Raw genomic sequence first — 9,638 nt, 5'->3', positions numbered from 1 at the left:
GTTGCTGCCTTGTGGGGCCATCTCTTAGGGGTGCCTGAGATGGCTCATTTCTGCAGCACAAAGACTAGGCCTTATTCCCTTCGGGCTCCATGGGCCAAGTCACGTGCTAGAACGTGGCACACGGTCACCATGGAAAGTGACCAAAGGGACAGGTCCCTGAAAGAGGTACTACCACAAGGACCAGGAGTTACGAAACCCACTGTCCCCAGGTGCTTCCCCAGCTAAGAGGGCAGTGAGGCAGGATCGCAATTGCAAGGCAGAATCTGGAAGAGGGGGAGACCTCTACGGCAGGCACACCTTCTCTGGAAATCCCCAAGAGGTTCAGCGTTAGCCTGAAAAACATTTAGGCCTGGCATTACGTTTTCTGTGCCATTGCAAACAGGTTTTTTTCATGTGCTTTAAGCAGCTCCCTCCACTGTTTTTCTAAGGGTGTTTTTCCTCTTCCTTGTGGTTAATCCTTTGAAGCAACCTGGCATTTTCAATAGCAACAACTAGAGAGAAACGTCAGCAGGATTTTTTTCTCTCTCCACCTACCAATCCAGCGGTAGGAAAGATAATATAATTAGTACCCTGTTCTTCCCACACTTAACCAGCTCATTCCAGTCTCAAGAAGCCATGTGGGTAGGTCTTCCAACAAAAGCGGCTGCAGAGGCCGCCCTTGTAGAGTTGAAGTGTCAAAGTCCCAACTGAGAGTGACTAAGCCTGCATCTATTAGTCAGTAAAACCAACGACCGGCCAAAAGTGATTTACTATTATACACACCAGCTCCTCCTCCCGATGCAAGTGTGAAACTCAAGTGCTCAGTTTAGCCCGGGCAGAGCTGGGGCTGCCAACTATGGCGGGCGCGCCGGGCTGGCTGTTCACGCCAGACGCGGACTCCCCCCACCGGCGCTGAGCCTGGCCCGGGCCGCGTGGTGCGCGCACATCCGCTCCGCCTCTGACAACGCCTGCAAGCGGCGGGCCCGGCCAGTAGCACACCCCACGGCCCGCGCCGCAGCATCTCCAACCCACGCGGGTCCAGGGAGCTGGGCCTGCAGGAGGAGGGCCACCGGAGGGAGGGGGGGCGGTGCTTAGAGGCGCAGGGCCGCCGGGGGGCGGGGGCTGCGCAGTGACGCAACGCGCTGGCCACAGACTCGGATCCCAGGAATGTGCGTTCGCTCAATGAGGCCGCCAGCGCCAGCAGCGCCGAGTCACGTCCGCGCGGAGCGTGCGCACTCGGCAGCGGCGCACGCGGGCTTCGACCCCGCGCCCACGTCACGCGCCCGCCTGAGCCCTACATAAGAGGTCTAGCGCGGGCGTTGTGAGGGCTGCGCTTGCTGAAAAGGGGCAGCTAAGTGGGCTGGGGGCCTCGGTGTTGGGAGGTCGTTCTCCGCCCCCGCCCGTAAGGTCTGAGGCTTGGAAAGTCATTATTCAGTGTTAAGAAAACTTCAGGGGGTTGGCGACGCGTGCCCAGCTCCAAGACACACACGAGTGTAAAGCACTACTGAAGAGTCTAACTCCTAAAACCCTGTGAGCCACGCTGCTTTCAGGCAGTACAGTCACTACCAACTTACAAAGTGGCCCCGCTTTAAAAACACGAGTAGTAACACGATTTTACCCCAACCAGGAGGGAGGAATTTCGACTGGGTTGAGGTCGCCGGGCGATTACAAGAGAGCAGACGGTACTGCATCTCTTCTAGTTGCAACGCGCCACACGCGCTGCGCGGAGCGGACTCTCCAAGGAGTCTCTGCGCGGGGGAGGGGCGCGCGCGCGAGCGCAGGGGCTGGGCAGGCGGGCGCGCGCGCACAAGGGGAGGGAGCCCGCGCAGGCGCGGTGCGAGGCTGTCGAAGAATCAAGTCTGTAGAAGTGGAGCGGCGCGGCGGCAGCAGCAGCAGCGACGGCGGCGGCGGAGCTGAGGCGGGCTGGGCGCTGCTGACGCGCGCCCTGGAGAGCGGCGACGCCCGGAGCAGTGAGGGAGCAACAGAGCGACGCGGGGTCCGTGCTGTGCCCCGGCTCCACGCCGCCCGGCCTCCGCCGCTGCGGCGCGGCNGCCAGCAGCCCCTCGCCCCGCGCCCGCCGCCCCTCGTGTCCCGGGGGCGCTGCGCGGGCGCCGAGCCCGCGCGGGCTCTGCCTTTGCCGCCGCCCCTGCCGCCCCTGCGGCCGCCGCCGCCGCTGGTGGGGGAGCCGCGGGGTTGGGGGGGCAGGAGGGCGCGCGCGGGGCCGGCGGCGAGCGGCGGCGCCCCCTCCTCCGTGGGCTCCGCGGACATGGCTGCGGCGGTGGCGGTGGCGGCCGCGTCTCGGCGGCAGTCCTGCTACTTGTGTGACCTGCCCCGAATGCCCTGGGCGATGATCTGGGACTTCACGGAGCCCGTGTGCCGCGGCTGCGTCAACTACGAGGGTGCCGACCGCGTCGAGTTCGTCATCGAGACGGCGCGGCAGCTCAAGCGGGCGCACGGCTGCTTCCCGGAGGGTCGCTCCCCGCCCGGCGCCGCCGCCGCTCCGGCTGCAGCGAAGCCGCCGCCGCTCTCGGCCAAAGACCTCCTCCTGCAGCAGCAGCAGCAGCAGCTGGGTCATGCCGGCCCGGAGGCGGCCCCGCGCGCTCCGCAAGCGCTGGAGCGCTACCCGCTGGCCGCCGCGGAGCGGCCCCCACGCCTGGGCCCTGACTTTGGGGGCGCCCGGCCGGCCGCGGGCCTGGCTCAGGCGCCGACGTCGCAGCCGCCGCCCGTGAACGGCATTCTGGTGCCCAACGGCTTCTCCAAGCTGGAGGAGCCGCCGGAGCTGAACCGCCAGAGCCCGAACCCGCGGCGCGGCCACGCTGTGCCGCCCACGCTTGTGCCGCTCATGAACGGCTCGGCCGCGCCTCTGCCCGCCGCGCTCGGCCTCAGTGGCCGAGCCGCCGCCTCGCTGGCCGCCGTGTCCGGAGCCGCAGCTGCCGGCCTGAGCTCTGCGCCGCCCGCCGAGCTGGGCGCGCACAAGCGTCCGGCGTCGGTGTCGAGCTGCGCGGCCTCGGAGCACGAGCAGCGTGAGGCGGCGGCCAAGGAGAAGCCCCCGCCGTCAGCGCACCGCGGCTCGGCCGACAGCCTGTCCACCGCGGCTGGGGCCGCCGAGCTGGGCGCCGAGGGCACGGGCAAAGGCCGTGCGCCAGGAGAGCAGGACTGGGTCAACCGACCCAAGACGGTGCGGGACACGCTGCTGGCGCTGCACCAGCACGGCCACTCGGGGCCCTTCGAGAGCAAGTTTAAGAAGGAGCCGACCCTGACTGCAGGCAGGTTGTTGGGGTTCGAGGCCAACGGGGCCAACGGGTCTAAAGCAGGTAGGGGCGGCAGTGGAGTGAGGGGACCTAGGGGAGAAAGGGACCGAGAATGCTCCGGGGTGGAGTGGGGGGGGGGGGTGTTCTCTTTCCATTCACCATTTTACCCTAACCCAGAAACAACAAACACCCAACTTCCTGCTCTGCCCCAGGCGGAACCACTGCTTAGTGGCAACGTGTTCTTGTGCTGAAGCAGCACAACAGAGATGAGTCAGACTGGGCTGATAGGCACTGACACAGGGTTTTCCTTTCCCAGCACATTCTTGGATGGGAGCAGGAGGGCACCAGTCACCTTTTAACCTGTTGGGGGACCTTAACACTCACATTCAGAGTTAAACCTGGGGACATGCACGCATGTGTATGTAGAAACAGGCAATTGTTTATGAGCCATTTTAAAAACTGCTGTAGAGCCTCAGAGCCAGCCCATAAGTGTTTTAAGTTGCACGTGTATTTGAAACTCGTGTATTTTTGGATACAGGCTTTTAGACGACAGAACTGTTCAGTGAGTTTTGTTTCACATTAATAAATGATCCTTTTCAGTGCGTGTTCATTTATTTCCTCTTTTCTTCCCTTTATTTGCTTTTTTTTTTTTTTCAGTTGCAAGAACAGCCAGGAAAAGGAAGCCTTCTCCAGAACCGGAAGGTGAAGTCGGGCCCCCTAAAATCAATGGCGAGGCGCAGCCGTGGCTGTCCACGTCTGCTGAAGGGCTCAAGATCCCCATTAATCCTGCGTCTTCTTTTGTATCTCCACCACCGCCCACTGCCTCACCTCATTCCAACCGGACCACACCACCCGAAGCAGCCCAGAACGGCCAGTCCCCCATGGCAGCTCTGATCTTAGTAGCAGACAATGCAGGGGGCAGTCATGCCTCGAAGGATGCCAACCAGGTTCACTCCACGACCAGGAGGAATAGCAGCAGTCCACCCTCTCCGTCCTCAATGAACCAAAGAAGGCTAGGCCCCAGAGAGGTGGGGGGCCAGGGGGCCGGCAGCACAGGAGGACTGGAGCCAGTGCACCCTGCCAGCCTCCCGGACTCCTCTCTGGCAGCCAGTGCTCCCCTGTGCTGCACCCTCTGCCACGAGCGGCTGGAGGACACCCACTTTGTGCAGTGCCCATCGGTTCCTTCCCACAAGTTCTGCTTCCCTTGCTCCAGACAAAGCATCAAACAGCAGGGAGCTAGTGGAGAGGTCTATTGTCCCAGTGGGGAAAAATGCCCTCTTGTGGGCTCCAACGTCCCCTGGGCGTTCATGCAAGGGGAGATTGCAACCATCCTTGCTGGAGATGTGAAAGTGAAAAAAGAAAGAGACTCGTGACTTTCCAGTTTCCGCAAAACCCAGTCATTACCCTTAACTAAAACTGCTTGAATTGTATATATATCTCCATATATATATATATATCCAAGACAAGGGAAATGTAGACTTCATAAACATGGCTGTATAATTTTGATTTTTTGAATACATTGTGTTTCTATATTTTTTTTGACGACAAAAGGTATGTACTTATAAAGGCATTTTCTTCTTTTGTTAACGTTATTAGCATATCTCTGTGCTTTATTATCCTGGTGACAGTTACCGTTCAATGTAGGCTGTGACTTGCGCTGCTTTTTTAGAGCACTTGGCAAAACCCAAAATGCTTCTAGCTGTGTTTGTATGCACTTACTTTAAAAAGAAAAAAAAAAGCCAAATACATTTTCTGACATTGTAAGATTGCCTTACTGTCTGTTATTCCTTGTTGCTGCCCCTTTCTCAGGCCGGAGGCCAATTGGTGGAGAAGGAAAGGAAGTGAATGCAAGGGGCGCTGGTGCAAAGTGGGCATGCCACTGGGAAATACCAAGTTTACCCCCAGAACATTAGCTTTTGAGTCTTTCTCTATTTTGTTCTTAAAAGTTCAGTTGTTGGGACATTAAGGACTGCCTGACAGTTGCTGCTGAGAGATTTTTGGGACTGGTTTTAAGGCAAAGTTGATCACTGTTTGCTGCCCATGTAATCAGTTGTAAGATGATAATGCTGCATGCTAGTTGGTTACATAATACACAATTCAGTGACGGAAGGTGGCGACGATGGTGGCGTGTACAGCATGGCACTGCCATCTTTGACCAGGGCCTGGCTCTGCAGCGCCCCTTCATCCTTGTAAACACCCCAGAGCTCTGTGGTTGCTGCCGTTGTCATGTCCCCGGGAAAAAGTTGCAGGAGAACTTCCAGTCCGGGCGAACTTGGAGATTGTGGGGTCGGTTTCGTTTCTGTTTTGTGTGTTGTTTTTTTATCATTTCTCTGTAGTGCCGTTGCTGTTGATGCTATCCACCACACCATTTCTCATGAGTGCTAAGTACAGGATGGTACAATGACAGCAGCACAGGGTGCTGCCAGGACTGCCCGTGGGCACATCGGTGACAGCCCAGATGGGGGTGGAGGACACCTGTAATTTCCTCCTTACGTGTGTTTGAAATACCGAGTGAATAATACAGGTCTCCTGGGAAAAAATGATAAATTAGTGAAAATTAAAGAAAAGGTTTGACATCATAGACAGGTTCCACCTCTCAACTATTTTTAGAAGTCTTTTGTAAACTGATTGCTTTTGATCACTATTTTGCATCAGTAAAATAATTTTTTAAGCCAATAAATCATCAGTTATTAGAAATAGTTGTCTCAGAGCGATATTGGTTTTTTGTTTTTTGTTTTTGTGCTGTTTTAACATCCGCAGGAACACTATTTTAAGTCCTTTTATGTTCAGGTGTTTGTAACTTGGCCCTATAATTAGGCTGAATCATCGCTTCAAGGTCTATTACAACTTAACATGTATCGTTCACAACCCAGCTTCTATTTTAATTTGAAAATATAGATTGTTACCTGCTTTGGGTTATTTTTTAGTGCTGTTTCTGTTTTTTAAAATTGCTCAAATATTTTTTATGGTCGGGTTATTAACACTTGAAAATCAGATACTGCACCAAATACAGTATTTTTCGTAATGTTTTTAATGAGTGCACCTATGAACGCCATACAAGTTCATGGTACAAGTCATGGTTACATGACCAGCAGACTTGCATGATTAACCAGTTTGTTGTTAGTTTTTTTTTAATTGGGGTAGCTATGACTCAGATCAGACTGGTTTCTCTTATGTAAATGTACACATGCAGATACGGAGTCAGTTTTACATGCCCATGAAGATATTTGTAAGGAATTCAGCTATCATGGTCTGTTGTATAAATGTGCGTGTAGGCACTTGATCATAAACTGGAATTTGACCTCTTAGATGTTACAAGTTTACCAGTCATTTGACCTAATTTTCAGTAGCTATCTGTATGTTTTGCAATCTTAATACTGATAGCTTTCCAAAAAGAATAACAAAGAACCATCCTGCTGTTTTGAATAAGTTTATCCAGCTGTGGAAAAGACAGCCAGTCGTTCTCTGTGCTGATGAGGGTTAAGGGGAAGAACATGAACAGCTTTCAAGGCCTGTGTGTGGAGGTTACTCCTATTAAAAAATTAGATTTGCATGAGTCCGCCTGGCCCCTGGGTGGCCTTCGTGGAAGACTTGCAGCTGGAAAGTGTTGATCTGGGTTATTTTTCTGGCATTCTCCTAAGTTAAAAAGTTAACGTTGGGACATGGGTTTGATCTTCTGTTGTACCTGATGACAGTACAGAGATCCTCCACAGCTGGATAAAAATGGCAGAAAACTCCTTACTGTACATGGGCAGTATCAGGTTTCAAATCCTAATATTTCAGCTGTGCTTATAATACACAAAATATTAGGGGATGGGTGTTGAAGCTTTCCCTTTTGGGCTTTACCCATTTATAGGATTTAACAGATGTACTGTCTTTCATGTGGCCTCACATTAAAAGTTATGAGAAACGTACACATGGTTTACAACTTTTATTCTATACATTTTCTTGGCCGCCAAGTATTTTAAAAAGTGTGCCACCTTTTAACCTTCACTTTATTTTTTTAAGTTAAAGGTGATACTTTTTCTATATATGATGAAACTCATGTTAACTGAAGTGAGTGTAATCTCAGATAATCAACGTTATTATATTTTAAAATCACGCTGTGGAAATATCACCTGCATTCTGTCCTTTGTCAGATTTACAATACTTTTTTTTTCTTTAACTTTTAGCATTAAATAAAAATAAAATTGGGAGCACTGAACATTTTCTGAGGCCTTTTTTAATGTTTCAAAGGAAGGTTAGAATGGCTATCCCTTGACTCCCTGAAGGCAGTGCGAGTAAAGGGTGTGTGGATTTGGGTTTGGGGTTTGACTAGGAGCTGCAGGACTGGAGATAAAAGACACAACAAACAGGCCAACTGGTGGTAGGAAAAAAAAAAAAGGGCTAGGGCCTGGGGAAAGGGCAACTGGGTAGGGTAAACAAAGTGAAGAGCGGAGCAAAGTCCAGCCAGAAAGCACTTGTTTATTGTTCCACTTGCAGTAGTGCCAGCGGTTCTGCAATAGTGGGCTGGAGGGAGAAAACAGTGACGGCATCGCAAAGACTGTCAAGACGTGTTGCTGCTCTCTGGGCAGTGTGGAGTGCAGCAGCTGTGTGGGGCCCCGTGACCTGTACTGGCCACAAGAGGAGAAAAAGCCCGTCCTTCGGAAGGCTGTGGAATAGAGTCACAGAAAGCCCTGTGTGAGCTTTATCAATCACCTGAAGCCAGAATTTATAAACAGATAAAAGGTGGAAAATAGGAGATACGTCATGAACCACACTGCTGTCACATAGTAAGAAATTTCTAGGTGTTTGCAGCTTTTACTCTCTCTTGAGTAAATAAAGAGTAAAGTCTGCTAAGCAATGGCTTTAGCAGGATAGGAAAGGAAGTTGTGAAATTTTTAAGGAGTTAGAGGATACACAGACTTAACTATTTTTGTTTATACTATTATTACTAATAATAGTTTATTACTATTATTATTTTGGAGAGAGAGAGACATTGATTTATCGTTCCACTTATTTATGCATTTATTGGTTGCTTCTTGTATGTGCCCTGACTGGAGATCGAACCCAAAGCCTTGCTCTATTGGGATGATGCCCTTAACCAACTGAGCTACCTGGTCAGGGCCTAGACTTACTGTATGTTTTAAATTAAACAGCCACAGTTGGATATATATTGATTAGGGGTGGTCCAATAACTTAGGGGACTCACCATTATATTTTAATATTTTTAGCCTGTTTAAGGCAGTTTTCAACAAACAGTATTCTTACTAATTATAGATTGTAATACACAACACGCTGTTTCATAATTAAGTTAAATGTTAACTTTTTTAAACTTAAAATGCTAGGTTTTGTTTTTACTGAAATTTAAAGGAGCGCAGCTTGCAGAAGTCATTTTTAAATTTCAAAAGTTCCAAAGTAAACTTACGAGTGCATTCAGTTTCCAGTTTAAAAAAAAACCAACACAACAGACTCTTGATGTGGCGGCTGTCTTTGTTTATACCCTAAAGGGAGGAAAAAGTTAAAGGGAAAATATGAAACAACTTTTAAATCCCTTGTTACTCAAAATCGTTTTGCATGTGATTTATAGATGGTTTTATTTGGTTAGTGAAGAGGAGAATGTTTCCCTTCCTGATTCGCAAGTGTATACGTGGAATCATTCAGAAAAACGTTCAGTTGCTTGTAGGCCACCAGAAGGCCTGAGTCACCCTCATTTGCTTGCCTTTTCTTCATGGGAACAGTGTGAGAAGACACGCCTTTCCTCTGTCACAAACCAAGGTCAGAGTCACCGAAGAATAGAACTTGAATTTACCTACTTCATTCTCTGAGGTTCTAGAAATGAGGAGGGTGGGGATGCTGTTTAACTCCTTCAGTGCCACTGGTTAGGCCTCTGATAGCAAGAGTATTGATTATAATACAAGTGATTACAGTCCAATACAAGTTGTGGGCGTGACTTCCCAGATTTTCAACTATCTCATTTCTGTGGACAGCCTGCATTTTCCTCAAAAGTTTTGAGTCCCTCACATTTAAAAGGCACAAAAAGTGCAAAAAGTCCATTTGTGAATAAAGGGTTGGAAGATGAAAAATGCCTGGATTTATGGGTTATGTCTGGATTTCTTTATTAATCCCCAGGTAAATCTGTAATTGGGGATATCCACACTGTCTTTCCCATTAACACATTAATTTGTGCCTAATTTAACAATGAACTTTGTGTTAACCCATCAGTCTGTCACCTGCTCCTCCCCCATGACAATACAACTTACCATGACTGAAAACAGCTTTTCTAACTTTTTTTTTTTTTAGTTACAGAATATGAAATCTCCACCTGCGGTGGCCTTCATCACAGAATATTGAGTACTGCTTTTCTTTATGAGCAGCATAAAACAATCCGAACAAGCCACAGAAGGTTGTTTTAGGACAAAATGTATA

General features: G+C 50.4%; 1 protein-coding gene across 2 annotated transcripts; it reads left to right on the top strand.

The window, feature by feature from the left end:
* The first annotated feature begins 1,320 nt into the window (after nt 1-1,320).
* IRF2BP2 (interferon regulatory factor 2 binding protein 2) lies at nt 1,321-5,929 on the top strand. Of its 2 annotated transcripts, none has more exons than XM_037037303.1 (2): nt 1,321-3,293; nt 3,888-5,929. In XM_037037303.1, the coding sequence occupies exons 1-2, from the start codon at nt 2,246-2,248 to the stop codon at nt 4,601-4,603; spliced, it is 1,764 nt and encodes a 587-aa protein (XP_036893198.1). In that variant the 5' UTR covers nt 1,321-2,245; the 3' UTR covers nt 4,604-5,929. The 2 variants fall into 2 exon arrangements, with proteins under 2 accessions (XP_036893198.1, XP_036893197.1); XM_037037302.1 differs by having other exon boundaries at nt 1,537-3,245.
* Nucleotides 5,930-9,638: the final 3,709 nt, after the last annotated feature.

This window comes from Sturnira hondurensis, unplaced genomic scaffold, assembly GCF_014824575.4.
Source record: "Sturnira hondurensis isolate 20B ecotype Veracruz unplaced genomic scaffold, ASM1482457v3 Scaffold0022977, whole genome shotgun sequence".
Lineage (NCBI taxonomy): Eukaryota > Metazoa > Chordata > Mammalia > Chiroptera > Phyllostomidae > Sturnira > Sturnira hondurensis.
Note: the sequence above shows the minus strand (reverse complement) of the source record. Positions and strands in the feature narration are given on the sequence as shown.

Bases quoted from the DNA above. Each gene is read 5' to 3' on its own strand.
- IRF2BP2 (XM_037037303.1), top strand. From the start codon at position 2,246: ATGGCTGCGGCGGTGGCGGTGGCGGCCGCGTCTCGGCGGCAGTCCTGC. The intron at 3,294-3,887 runs GTAGGGGCGGCA...TTTTTTTTTCAG, and splicing joins GGCCAACGGGTCTAAAGCAG to TTGCAAGAACAGCCAGGAAA.